This window comes from Panthera pardus, unplaced genomic scaffold (genome assembly GCF_024362965.1).
Source record: "Panthera pardus isolate Hobbes unplaced genomic scaffold, ASM2436296v1 HiC_scaffold_13, whole genome shotgun sequence".
Taxonomy (NCBI): Eukaryota; Metazoa; Chordata; class Mammalia; order Carnivora; family Felidae; genus Panthera; species Panthera pardus.
Window position 1 is genome coordinate 9,174,221 of NW_026526688.1, and position 14,716 is coordinate 9,188,936.

Genomic DNA, 14,716 nt, shown 5'->3' on the forward strand with positions numbered 1-14,716 from the left:
GTCTGTAAACCACAAGTTTGCGAATCACTGAACAGTATCCTTCAACCATAAGTGGAGGGCAAGTTGGGATTTGCTCCTCGACTCTATCTAAAGTTGTTTTGTAATTATCTCCCTGTCACCCCCACCACCACTACGTCACCCCCAACCAAGATTTTACCCTGGACCTTCTGAGAATGCTGAGGTCCTTTTGAGAAAAAGGAAAGAAAGAAGTGTGTGGAGATACTAGATTAAGGGTTAATGTGTAAATATAATTATATGTACTTATGGTATCTTATAGTTAGACCTTAGTTTTAATTTTTTTACTATATTTTGAGGGCAAATTTAAATGATAACTTCCAAAGCATATCTCAAGAAGGAAGAGTAAGGATACGAACCATACCAGGATACCTACTGCCCCCGGAGAAAAAGAGCCTTACTGATGTCTAAACAGTTGCATTCCTGTCCCTTCTGCACAGAACGACTGATACTTTGTTTATAACTTCCTGCATCCTTCCCAGTGATGGATTGTGATCCTAATAATAGATTGTTTGGTTCTGCACCATGATGGGAGGAAGTGGGTTTCTTTTTCCTTTATTGTTAACATTGTGGTTGGGGAGGAAGAGAAGAGCAGGTCTTGCATTAGATCCCTTTCTTGGGGGAGCCCCAGGCATCACCACTGATGCCCTACCCCCGACAAGACCAAGGAAATGGCCACTCTCAGTATTTGGAGCCCAGCAGTGCCCTTCTGATAAAAGCCTGCTGCCAACAGCTTCTTGTCTTTGGGGGTCCCTCCCACTTCTTCTTGCTTTGCAACCTCTTATTGTGCCTTCCTGCCTTCTGAGTTCATCATGACAGGTAAAAATACTTTGTTTTCATATTTTATCCACTATTTTTAGCTGTTTCGATTGGAATGCTCTTCTGGGACATTGACTAGGCTTCTGGTCAATGGAAGGCTCTATCCTATTTTTAGTTTTAAAACCCTCCCATCATTTTTCTGTGCTTTCTTTTCACAGAGCCATATGGTCCTGGAAGAAACTCATTTTGATTGTGAGCCAATTACTTCCTTTTCCATTTATTTATTTGTTTATTTAGGCCTCCCTCTTTTAAATGACTACCTAGTAATTTGACAAGATGTATGTAAACAGCTGATTACATTGTTTGACTTGCTGGAGATTATTCTTTTCATTGGGATGCACCTGGGTAGGAAGTATTATAAGCACATTGAAGAATGGAATTGTAATTTTGTTTAGAGTTTGTATGTGTGTTTACATGTGTGTATGTATTCTCTACCAGGCTGCTGCGCTGAACAATAATAAAGATTCCAGCCAGAACTTCTCGAGACTGTTTAATGGACACGTTTACAGTGGTGTACAAACTTTGGGGAAAGAGCTCTTTATGTACTTTGGACCAAAAGCTTTACGGTAAGATAAACCTGTACAATGCATCTTATCTCTCTCCGTTTACAGATGTGTAGGAGGCTTTTCTTGTAGCTCACCGGGTGTCACATTTAATCATGTAGAAAGTACTCCATTTTTAAGAGGGCTCTCATATAAGAGGTTGAGATTCTATCATGGAAAGCCATAAGCAGCAGCAGAATAAATGGTGATGTCATCGTCACTTGGAAGGCTAGTCAATTTATTTCTTTTAAGAAAAACCGATAGGCTGGACGGGCTTCTGGGAGACGTTGGAGGAGCGCAGCGGGGCTCTGCTCTTTGCAGATTCCCCACACGGCTCTTCTCCCCTCCTGTTTTCACCAGGCATTTATCGTATCAGTGACAGCAGTTTCTCTGCATTTCTAACAGCTCCCAGTTTGGTTTAAGCCTGTCTGTAGGTTTTTATATTTTTCCATCTCCCTTCTTTTTCTGAAGTCTTGTATGCAATCAGAAACTTACTTATAGAATTCCAAAACTATGCACAGAAGTCACAGATTCTCCATTCTTTCACAGCGCTTTTGCAAAGTCATTGCTAATGTGTTGGCAATGAACGACGAGCAGTCCGCGACCTTGGTTGACTTAACTACAAAAATGTCACAGTGTTTGTACCTGCCAGAGCGTGATCCCCTGTTTAACGTTTGCAGGAAAATGAGAGAGGCCTGTGGATTTGTATCTTTGTCTTCTCAGACTTTAGCCTAAGGTATCGCAAACTGTAAAGAATGGTAGTGCCTCCTTGAATCTCTTTCAACGTGTCTTTAAGATACTGAGCGATTTCACCTTAACAGAAGAGTCCTGTTCCTAGAGACCTCGTGGTTCTAACTGAAGGCGACTGATGGTCACGAGGAGATAATATGACTGGATGATGGTTATTTACTGCACCTCGTCTCCCACACGTTTAGAGAACTTCGGAGTTGATGACATTGCTTTTCCTTTGAAATGGGCTCTCTTTGTTGTCAGCAGCTGCTGTCCTTGGACAAGTATCACTTCATGGTTTTGTCTTAGTCTGGAAATGATCGCATCAGCATATGCTTACTGGTTCACGCAGTAATGACCCACGGAAGGCTGCATTATCGTTTTGGTAGATGGATGTGATTGAAAACTCTTGGCTCTGAACTGAGCGGGACACAATGGAGCCCACGTAAGGTAGTTGAAAACACTGATATGTTATTGATTCTCCGGTGTTAGGTGCAGATTTATTTCTGTAGGATGAGAGGGACGTTTTTATCAGGCATTCTCCAGCAGACTGAGAAAGGGGGAATCATTTCTCAGTGCTCGGCTGTCAGTAAGTGTTCCCTGAAGTTCTAAACAAGGGCAATCACCTCTTTAAACGAACTGAACTGGTACCATCCCTGGGGACTACGTGTCTCCACGTATGGATGGAGAAAAGTACAGCGTCTGGCTTCCTTTCAATTTCCTACAGTCCTAACGACTATTTGATATAATAATTCAAGGTCAGCGGCAGATCAGCTATTTGAATACGAGCCGAGTAACCTAAAATCAACTGTATCCCCCTTCGCAATTTAATATAAGGTAAAAATACACACACACGTATGTATATATACACTCCCAACCTGCGCTTCTTAGAATGGGTGACTGTCAAAGACATGTGATCGCTGCGTGAGGTTGCGAGTCTGTGGGCGCGAGATGGAAATGTAGTGTTCATTTCTGACCTCGTTTTGCTACTCACCGGGCTGCTCTGCATCTTAGAGAGCATGTAGCAGGAAACCCACTTAGTGATCGCTTCCATTTATCCCTTAATGCGCAGCTTTTTACAGTTAAAAGTGCCCTGGACTTTAATACATCTTACAGGGCAGGCCATGAATCTTCCTGGTATTCACGCGTAATGGAAGTAGAATGTGGCCCGGCTGCTCTGTAAGAGGATCTGCCTTGCAAACATCCACATTTCAGAGCGATACAAATTAGAGTGAGTATTTGTTACTAAAAGATGTATCAAAGTGCTCAAGCGTTCCTGTGAGTGCCATAGAAGACTGAACTTATTTGCTACGCGTTTATTTTTGGAGCCCAGTTGTGGCGTCCTGTGTGACTAATAACCTGCACTCCTTCTGAACACTTTAAAGAAGCTTGTCACCTATAACAAAACAAAAATCATTTTAAGTTTTGGCTATACACATGGCAAATACTCATTAGAGGAAGCTGAGCCGTAAAGAGCCAACAGGAATAAATGTATACGTTGGCAGTCTCGCTCCCAAGTATCACCTCCCTTAACTGTGGGTGCATGCACCAGCACACGGTACTGTGTGGGCACATATCTGTGAGTGTGTTCACACAGACACACACACCCTCCAAGCTGCCATTGTCCATCAAACTGAACCCAGCTGTTACATCTTGGACCAACATTCAAAACATATTTTTTTAATGAATCTCTCTTTCCAAAGCACTTCGCTATTTCCAACTTGTGACTTACAGGACTCCGGTGGCTTGTATCGTATTCAGAAACTTATCTGAAATGTTTCGGAGGCTTTGCCATTTTAGAGAACCTTTATACATTATCGATTTTGTAATTTATTGGAGTTTAAGTGATACCATCCTCTAAACAGATTTGCATGAGACAACATGTTTGCTAAACAGCCTTTAAGGAATCTGTCCTATGCTGCTCACAAAAGGGTTTTACAGCTTAGACGTGGTTCTTGCGATCTGTCACTTAACATGTTAGAAAAACCGAAGCGTGGGGAGAGATTCTAAATGAAATCATGTACTTTAAGAGGAGTCACTCCTACGATGTGTCTGCCTCACTTGCTGAATTGTCTCTTAAGGATAGCACTTCTTCTGGAAACTGGTGGTCTGGCCACACTAACTGCAGAGTTCCTGTTGATTCTGACACAGTGTTACTGAACCTTCTCTCTCACACAGTGGGTTGGGTCAGTGTGGGTTCTTCTGTGAGACTTTCTCATCTGAAGGCTCTGTGATGTAGGCAAGCTGGGATATGAGGCCTCAGGACTTGTCGGTGGCCATGTTCCCGGGCTTGTGAGGTGGTGCAGGATAAAACCAGCCTGCACAAAGGCTTTAGCCCCTCCTTCCCTCCGTTCCTGAGATCCGGCTGCTTTCCTGCCTTTCCTGTGCTTGATTCTTCAGACTTCCCCTCTGATTCTGTGAGCTCAGTATTCCTTAGTGCCTAAACCTGTTTCACTTGGGTTTCTGTTACCTGCAAGTTAAGAAATTGACCATTATCCAAAGGTACAGACTTCCAGTTTACCGTGTATTTTCTCTAAATACATCCTGCGATATAACATACAGCATGGGGACTACAGCATTTAATAACACTGTATTGCATGTTTGAAAGTTGCTAAGAGAGTAGATCTTAAAAGTTCTCATCACAGGAAAAACATTTTCTTAACTACGTTTGGTGACCTATGTTAACTAGACTCACTGTGATCGTTTTGCAATGTATACAAATACTGAGTCATTCTGTTGTACAAGTGGAACTAATATAATGCTCTCTGTCAGTTGTACCTCCGATTTAAATGAAGGAAAGAAAGAAGGAAGGAAGGAGGAAAGAAAGGAAGAGAAAATAAGAGCACTCACCATTAAAAGTAATCTGTGGGCAGAAAATTAAACATCTTTAGTTCTTGAGATGGTAAATTGTTGACATTTTTATTTTCTGTTTCGGTTGTGATGGTCCTGTCAGGCGTAACTGGAGAAAATCTGGAAATCTTCACCTCTTTCGCTCCCTTTTCCCTCTGCACCTGATGGCCTGCATGATTACCAGTCCTGCCTGCTTTTCCTGTTTTACTTAATAATACACACCATCTTACTGCAATTTTTTTCCTTATTTTAAAAGTAATGCATAAGTCAATTATAAAACATTAAGAGAGTTCCAAAAAGTCTAACGGCAAAAGCAAATACCACCCATAATTACAATCACCAAAAAAGGGCACTCTTAACAATGTTTGTACACATCATAGATAAAATACAAGTTGTATATATACCATATATTCATACACAATTTATATCACATGTGCATGGATCATATGATATTGTGTATTACAATCTTTATATAAATGGGAATTTTAATTACATGAGGCTTTTGTTTTACACAGTATGCATATTGGTGTCAAAATATACGTGTGCCTTATTATTTTGCATAGTATTCTACTAGATCGTTTATATATCACTGCTGATTAGCATTTCACCCCATTTTTCACTCTAATAAATAACTCTGTAGTGAACATCCTTGAGCATATATCTTTTACCATTGTGATGTTTCCTTAGGATAAATTCCTAGATGTGGATTTGCTAAATCTTGGTTACTGATGCTTTTTTTTTTTTTTTTTTTAATTTTTCAACATTTATTCATTTTTTAAAAAATATTTTAATGTTTGTTTATTTTTGAGAGAGAAAGAGACAGAGCACGAGCAGGGGAGGGGCAGAGAGAGAGGGAGACACAGAATCTGAAGCAGGCTCCAGGCTCTGAGCTGTCAGCACAGAGCCCGACGGGCTCAAACCCACAGACTGCGAGATCATGACCTGAGCCAAAGTCGCTCAACCGACTGAGCCACCTAGATGCCCCTACTGGTGCTTTTTTTATATCCCTTTTGAAAGCGTATGGAAATCTATCATGAGCAGAAAGCACAGGCATCTGCACCTGGTCATACAGTAGAGAACGGCCCGTGCGTGGCCTGCCTTGGCTCTGATTGTGTAGTATTTATCCAAACCTCTGTGTGAGGTTATAAAAGCCCAGAAACGTGTCAATGTAAAACCCATGCGCAGCACCGTAATAGCTGTGGAATGGGGGGCGCCTGGGTGGCTCAGTCGGTTGAACGTCCGACTTCAGCTCAGGTTATGATCTCGCTCGTGGTTCGTGAGTTCGAGCCCTGCGTTGGGCTCTGTGCTGACATCTCAGAGCTCTCTACCCCTCCCACACTCATGCTCTGTCTCTCTCTCTCTCTTTCTCTCTCTCTTTCTCTCTCTCTTTCTCTCTCTCTCTCTCTCTCTCTCTTTCAAAAATAAACATTAAAAACTTTAAAAAAAAATTGTGTAAGGTTAGGGAGCTTATCATAACAGATTGACCTGGCCTGCTATTCTCAACTGATAACTGTAATTTTAATTGTTAAAATGATTTAAATTTACCTGCTTCATAATTCAACATCTGGCACATCTTTGGATCTGGTTCTGTTGACTGCTTTATCTCTTGACATTGAGTCCCTTTGTTTTTCTTTCTTGTTTTTTGTTCTTTATCTCCTATTTTCATGTGCCATAATTTTTTTTGGATCCCAGATAACCCTGTTGAGAGCAACAGTAGAGACGGGTAAATAATATTTGAGCTCAAAAATAGGCCTCTTCCATCAGGTCAGGTGGGAGATTGAAGAGTTGAGCTTGGTTTGGATCCTGTTGTGTTGTCATTGGCTCTGGGGACAGTGACATCGAAAACTTGAGCTGCTGCTCAAGCCTTAGGCCTCGAGCATGGCCTGGTGTGGCTGTGGCTGGTTCTCTGTGTTTCTGGCCTGCTCTCAGCTTTTACAGACCCTGCGTATTTGTGTTGGGATTTCTCCACACGCTTCTCCTCCCCACCCCCACCCCCACCCCCACCACTGCTGTTGCCTGTCGTCCAGTGAGAGGTGCATGATGGGGAAAGTGGTTCTTCTAGGCCACTGTGCATTTGGACCTCAGGGTTGCACTTTGCCCAGAGCTGCTGACCCTCTCTTCCCCCAAGGCAGCCACATTCTTACTTCCATGTGGGGGTGGTCTCTAGTCAAAGGGCATTTCTTTCTTCTAAGTGGGAACAGATGTCTCGTCGTATCCCTGCAGGAATCCTTGACAAAGCTGATTCCCAGCCTCGCCCCCAAAGACTGACGGCTTTTGTTCTGCTTGTCTTCAGGCGCGGTGCGTTTGGCCTGAGCCCACTGGCCAAGAGCTTCCTGCCCTCCCCGGTGGCAGCCTGCCTGTGTTAGCTCCAAGGAGAGGACTTCCTGTGGGTGCGGGGGGTTCCCGTTACCCCTGAGGACCCTGGGCTTTTTGTTTGTACCTCTCCCTCGGCTACAGACAGGTGCCGTGCCACCGGGGGGCCTCCTTCAGTCCCCTCCCAGGACTTCCCTTTCTCCCGCCAACTGCTGCACGCCATGCGACAGAGCTCACACACCAGCCCTCATACACGAGCCCGTGCTCTCCGTATGTGGGACTCTAGGAATTCTCAGCTGTTCCAGCAGCCACACTCAGGAGTTAGAGGTTCTTAGATTCAGCAGTTTCCTTCTTACCCATTTCTACAGTTAAGTAATTTGTGTGTCTGTGTTTCCACATGGAGGGACTCCGGGCTCTTTGGAATTTGGCTTACCTGGCTGCCTGCAGCCCCATGTCTCTGACGGGCTCAAGAGAACTTAGCATTTTGTCAATAATAGCAGTTTTCTCTCTGTATTGGGAGACGAGCTGTATGTGCTTTCAGCTTCCATGGCCTAAGCAGATTCAGAACTCCCTGCTGCTGCTTTCGCATCGTTAAGTCCAGATTGTTTTATAACTTCTTTCTTTAAATCCGTACCATAAGCTTTACAATAATTATATTCAACTATTTTACACTTGTTGTTATCCTTAGGTCACTTCTGACTATTTGCTAATTTTCATAAGCAATTGTCTTGTTAGCAATGTACAGTTGTCACTAAGATGAACCTCTGACACCGCCGCTGATGCTATTTATGTTTGTGTAAGGATGTTCCGATCTTTCTGATGGAATGTGGCTGCTGTTGAAAACAGGATCAGGTATTACTTACTGGTCTGTGTTAGGAAGTTATTTCTAACTAGAGGAGTTTTCCCAGTATCACTTCAATTTTTAGTTTGGACATAATTCTTTTATATCAGAACTTTGGCTGCAGGTGACAGAAGCCAAACTCCACTGAGTTCAGTGATTACCTATTATAAGAATATGGAGTATCGTAGCTGAAGATAGGGCAGTCGGGTTTCAGGGAGAACTGGAAGCAAAGACTAGATGCTCTGAGGACTCTGCATTTTTTGATTCTGTCTCTCACTGCCATCTGCTGCAATCTTCCTTTCTGCAGACAGGCCTCTCTTGGCTTCTCCGCTGCCCATGTTGGGTAATATTCCCGGAGACCGTTCCCACAGTAGCTCTCCTAGTACTCACAAGAAACTGATCTCTCTGCATCCCGAATCCATAAATTCGTCAGGAGAATGCTGATGAATCCAGATACTGGATACTCATGGATCCAGCTTGACTCAGTTGTGCATTTCTGAATCAACTATGTCAAGGCCTGAGATCTTGAGGAAGGGACAAGAGGTGAACTCAAAGTTGGGCCTCAGGCCCCCTGTTGGCAGGCGGTCATACTACGCAGAGTAAATGATCTTGGGTAACCAGTCTGATTGGGGGTGGAAGGAGCTTGACAGGATCAGGAGATAGAAACAAAGATCTAATAAAATTTTCCTAACTGGTTGACGATAATGAGTCTTAAAAAACATATCTAACTCTTGAATGTGAATGTGATAACGAGCCTATGTCCTGGTCTATAAAAGATCAGTATGGCAATTTTAAAAACAGTACAGATGCTTAGTGTGCCTCAGAAATTTTCACGATGCTGGTATGCTTTTCTTCGTTTAGTGTCAAGGGTACTTTACACAAAATGTGGTACGTTGGGACTCAGCAGTGACAACATTCTGGTGTTCAATTAAAAGAAATAAAAATAAACGAAATACACTTTTGTACGCACATTTTCTTCTAAATTGAATGGATGTATAAGACCACAAAAAAAAAAAAAAGAAAAAAGAAGCCTACTTAATTTGATTCAGGGCTCTTATTGGGGCTCCTGCCGCAATTCGTTTGGGTCTCAACCTTTGAGATATTTTATGTGGATGCGGTTTCATTACAGAAGGTGATTTAGAATCCACTTTATGAGCCATGCAACTAAAAAGATTTTAGATGTGATGGCTTCTGGGCATGACAGCTGTATACCTTTCGCTGGGGTTGAACCTCCAGAAGCTAAATTATGGAGTACTTACAGGCACACATTTTTCCTGTCAGGAACTATGGGGCATGTAAAATGCATTTGTGATTGATAGTAGGGCACACAGAGTTTAAAACCCGCATTTTTAAAGTTAGACTGGTTAACCTCGTACAATACTGTAACATGGTGCCTCGGAATTAGAAGCACCGTGCGGTAACATTTGCTGCCAAAAGAGCCAAATTTATTAACTCAACAAAGCTGTAAGGAGAAGGATCAGAAAGGCGGAACACAGTATTTCATCTCGAGAATCATTTGCGATCTCCATCATCAGAGGCCTCACGAAACCACTTTTTCTCTTGCTTTCTTTCATGTGTGTGTGCATGCATGTTTTTACTGGACATGCTAATCAGTCCTATAAAACCTGAAAGGTTCCAAATTTTTCATCACTGCATTGTGGCTTTCAAGCTAACCGTAAATATTTATAAATCCCCTCTTCCCAATACGTATAAAGGTAAAAGAAAACTAAAAGAACTGAAGACAATAGCATTTTGACTCGTTCTCTTTTGATAACGTAAGATTTTGCAAAAAAATTGCTTCATTGTGCATCCCAGAGCAAGGGGGAACAAAACAGGGTCATAAACTGTAGATACCATTTTGGAGTCGGTAAACACTTGCCATCCATTGTGGCTAGAAATACGGAATTTGAACGTTAGTGGCTTTATAGAATTTATATAAAAACAAACAAAACAGAAACAACTAGAGGCAATTTAAATCTAGCCTCATCTCATCCAAAGCCTTTGAATCTGAGAGAAAGCGGAGACGCTAGATTGTTCTGTGAATAAAAGTACTTCATCTGACAAGAAAAGAAGAACAGGGTATGTGTTCCTGAGCTTATTGTGGGGCCCTATTATTTTCCTAGGAATTTATTTTATTTGTGGTTTGAAAAACTGATTGTCACACCTAGTTTTATAAGGATACAATGCCCTAACAGAAGAATATATAATATGAACTACATTGTTTGCCCTCTGAAAGCGCCTGTCTTGACTATCATTTGTTTTCTTATAATCCAAAAAGTGAAACGAAGGAACAAAAACTAGATATACAGTATACTTTCTGCCACTCAAAAATGGGTCTGATGTTGTTTCAGGATTCATTTTGGAATGAAAGGCTCCATCATGATTAATCCACTGGAGTATAAAAATAAACATGGAGTTTCTCCTGTCCTTGAAGTCCAGCTCACTGAAGATCTCATTTGTTTCTTTGACTCATCGGTAGAATTCAGGTAAAAAGGAGAAGAAAATAAAAGTACTTCAGCTGGAAAAGTGCAGAGTTAGAGCTGCGGTTTGAAATGTGGAGACAGGTAGATGTTTTAAAAATGGTTTATAACTGATAAACACTCATTTTGGAAGAGGCGTCGGATAATCTAGTTTGTTAGGGTCTTTATTGTTTGGCTCTAGAACTCTTCTGCCCTGATTAACGGAAGGTGTGTGTATCCGAGATCATTTTAAATGACACTGTGTGAAGACTTATGATGAATGTCTTTTATATTTCCTTTCTACAGAAACTCTACGGAAAGCCAACAGAGAATAAGAATGATGGAAGAATTAGATGTATGTTCGCCTAAATTTAGTTTCTCAAGAGCAGAGAGTGAAGTTAAAAAGCAAAAAGGACGGATGTTGTGTGACGTGTTAATGGACCAGAAAGTATTGCCTGGGGTGGGGAACATCATCAAAAATGAAGCTCTCTTTGACAGTGGCCTCAACCCAGCTGTCAAAGTAGGTGATATAAGTATTTTTTTTTTTTAATGATTTCTGTATTTTTAAATACTGTTAAGGGACCAATGTGTGACACTTGAGTCCGTGTTGCAGTAAAACATTCTCCCCAAACAGAGACTTTGACGGTGTTTGTTGTCGTCAGCTTCTTAATGAGGCCAACACAGACCACTCTATTGTTTTTAAGTTTATTTATTTATTTTGAGAGAGAGTGGGTGAGGAAGGGACAGACAGGAAGGGAGACAGAGAATCCCAAGCAGGCTCCGAGCGGTCAGCGACGAGCCAGACGCAGGGCTTGAACCCACAGCCGTGAGATCATGTGTGACCTGAGCTGAGATGAAGAGTCGGACTCTTGAGCTACTGAGCCGCCCAGGTGTCCCCCGACCACTCTGTTTAAAATTGCCCTGTGCATCCCTTTGTCGCCACCTCATGTCCCTCATCGTCCCTAACTTGCCTTGGTTTTTATTATCCCCATGCCATGGATCACTTTTTGATCAACCTAACTTTTACTTGTTATACTTACTCCTTAAAATCTGCCCCCCGCCCCCTGCGGCCATGCAGTCTCTTAGGAGGAAGGTGTCTGTTTTGCGCATTGAGGTAGCCAAGCGTCTAGAACGCAGCGTCTAGCACATGGAAGGCATCAAAGAAATACCTGTTGGGGGGTATGAACGAAGTAAGCTCGCAGCTTGCTTTTTGAACCCGGCCTATTCAATTCACACTCCACACACGTATTCCTGCGTGTAGCTGTTCTGACGTTAGCAAATGCTTTGTTGGGATAAGCAAGGAAGAGGTTGAGGAGTAAGAGGTTAGTGGGGGGATGGAAACAAAATTTGGAGCACTTGTTAACTAGCTTAGACTGGAATGAAGGGAAAACACAGATTTCTGGGGAGGGGCGCGTTTTCAGGACAAGGACCGGGTTTGGTTGTTTTTCCCTTGTTCTTCAACAGAAGAGACACAGACTTATTTAAATGAGAAAAAAAAATGGTAAAGAAGGGCAGGTTAAATCTGTAGGAAAGAGAATGGTGATTTATAGGGCAAAGTTGTAAGAAGGTCAGAGAGCTTACAACTCAGACCCAGGTAGAAGGCTATGTATATTTTAGTTTCTAGGGAAGAAATCTACCTGAGGGCTTTTGCCTATATCCAGCTAGTCTCTTTAAATCATCTTCTACATGAATCCAAAGGTACCTTTTGATTTTTGTGTAATTATTTCGTAGTTTTTATTAAATCCAGTCCAGTAAGAAATAAGTCTTAAAAGAAACCAGTTAATGATTTTTCTAGATTAGATTCTGCTTTTTGACTCTTGGAACAGGTTACTTAAATTTCTGTAACATGGGAGTAATTAATAAAACAGATTTTTAATAAGAATGAGCTTTTTAAAATTACCCAGACCTCTATGGAAAACGTTTTTGAAAAAAAGAACCCGGAGTATTGTTATTATCTCTAATAATCTAGAATTCACTTCTTACTTGTATATCCAGCCAGCCATTCATCTAGTAAAGGATCATCTGCCCATAATGTCTGGGAGTTTAAAAATTAACGGCAGTTCTCAAGTTTAGCTGTTCGCCCCTTAAGAGCACATGCACGGTTATTGAAAAAGTACAGTTTAACATTACAACGTATGAATGAATCTGTTATATAAGATATGGGAAGAGACAAGTGTGTTGTAGAAGCGTATATGTTTTAAGCTTTAAATAAACGAAAAATATACAGAATACTTTCATACTGTTTATGTCGATTAGATGATTTTAGGTTTTATGGTCACTGATAAATGAGTTTCTCTTGTATATAGATATATGTATACATTCACGTACATAAACAAGGATAAGTCATCAGAATTTTTCCTGGCCTCACCATTGAAACCAAATGCACATGGTGAATAATTCTACAAGGATAACAGTGAGATTTATGCCAGGCTGTGTCACAAAAATTTCTTCAGGAAGGTCTATTTCTGAGTTCTTCCATGTGTTAATAAGTGCTCTGATATTAATGCATGTATGTAAATTCATATCTTTTTTAGGCCGAATAATGTCCTTGATGGTCATCTATTCCTGTGCTGATTTTTCCCTCCCTTCCCCTTCCTTCTTTTTCCTTTTGTTTTCTTTCTTTCTTTCTTTCTTTCATTGTTTTCTTTTTGCAAATCCAGCAGGACTTTTCGAGGTGGCTGATAAACAATGCTGGGACTTTGAAGATGGTCTGAAACAGAAGAGATATTCAATAAATACTTGAATTTAGATATAAAATTTATAAATAAGAATGGCAGTTTTTAATCCATAGTCCTATCACGTAAAAATAAAACCATCGTTACTGACACTAAATAAATGTGCGAGAAATAGAGTTCTGGAAAGTATGCGTGTATTTGAAATCTGTTGAGAGTTCTCTTAGAACTGGCGACTGGTATTATTTTTGTAGAGTAATGAGCAAATTATGAAACTGTCCTCACTTGTTTTTCTATTTGAAGGCTTGTCAGTTAACAGATGAACAGACCCATCACCTTGTGAAAATGATACGTGACTTCAGTGTTCTTTTTTATAGGGTAAGAGCAAAATTTTTTCTACTTGTGAAACGTCAACCGCTTCCCTTTTCATTGCACCAAAAATGTTTTGGCTGTATGTAGCCATCTAGTGGCCAGTGTGTAGAGGTACAATAAGGGAGAGGATGTGTGGGTGTAATGAACATCTGGAAATTTTATGTCATGGCTCAGTCCAAACTTGTCTCACGGTAATTATTTTAAATTTAGACTAAGGTGGGGAAACAGCCATGTTAGCATTTTACTTACAGTCTCATTCTCTTTTGGGGTATATAAAAGTAAAATGTAGGAACTCGAGAGAGAGAACTCAATTCTTTGGAATAAATAGTCCTCCCTTCAGTCAGATTTTGCCACTTGCTGTCTGTGTGTTTTACATCATGTAGGTAATTTAGGTTTAGTTTCCTCATCTGTAAAATGGGATAATAAATTTTCTCCATCTACCAGAAAGACTATTTTGAGAATGAAGTAAGTACTTGCTAACCTGTAAATTTTGGAAGTTGTAAATATGCGTATACAATGTGCATATAGTGTTCAAAAAACAAATTTTATCTTTTAAACAAGGTATCGTGAATGTGTCATTTTTTTTTTTCTCCACTGTCCATTTTCTGTATTCAAAATTTTTATTTTCACTCTGTTCAGAAAGGCAGCTATGATAGGAGTCTTCATTAATTGGCCTGGAGTGTTACTGAACCTCCTGCTTTATGTGTGTGCCTTGAGTATTAGGACTTATTTTACTTCTTGAGAGAGAGAGAGAGAGAATGAGGTGAGTGGGGGAGGGGCAAAGGGAGAGGGAAAGAGAGAATCCCAAGCAGGCTCTGCACTGTCAGTGTAGACCCTGATGTAGGGCTCGATCTCATGAACCACGAGATCATAACCTTAGCCAAAATCAAGAGTTGGACGCTTAACCTACTGAGTCACCCGGGCGCCCCATAACCTTTTTTTTTTTTTTTTAGTTTTTTTAAATGTTTATTTTTGAGAGACATAGAGAGAGTGGGAGCAGAGGAGAGGCAGAGAGACAAGGAGACACAGAATCTGAAACAAGCTCCAGACTTTGAAATATCAGTACAGAGCCCAACGCGGGGCTTGAACTCAAAAACCACGAGA

The 14,716-nt window shown here is 41.1% G+C and overlaps 1 protein-coding gene across 1 annotated transcript in view; it reads left to right on the forward strand.

Moving 5' to 3' along the window:
- Positions 1–14,716, forward strand: part of NEIL3 (nei like DNA glycosylase 3) — a 51,824-nt gene that overhangs the window by 13,210 nt on the left and 23,898 nt on the right. Inside the window, exons 2-5 of the mRNA XM_053900685.1 lie at positions 1,273–1,400; positions 10,461–10,595; positions 10,875–11,088; positions 13,544–13,695. Of these exons, the coding sequence (XP_053756660.1) occupies positions 1,273–1,400; positions 10,461–10,595; positions 10,875–11,088; positions 13,544–13,695 (629 nt within the window). The remainder of the gene's footprint in view (positions 1–1,272; positions 1,401–10,460; positions 10,596–10,874; positions 11,089–13,543; positions 13,696–14,716) is intronic.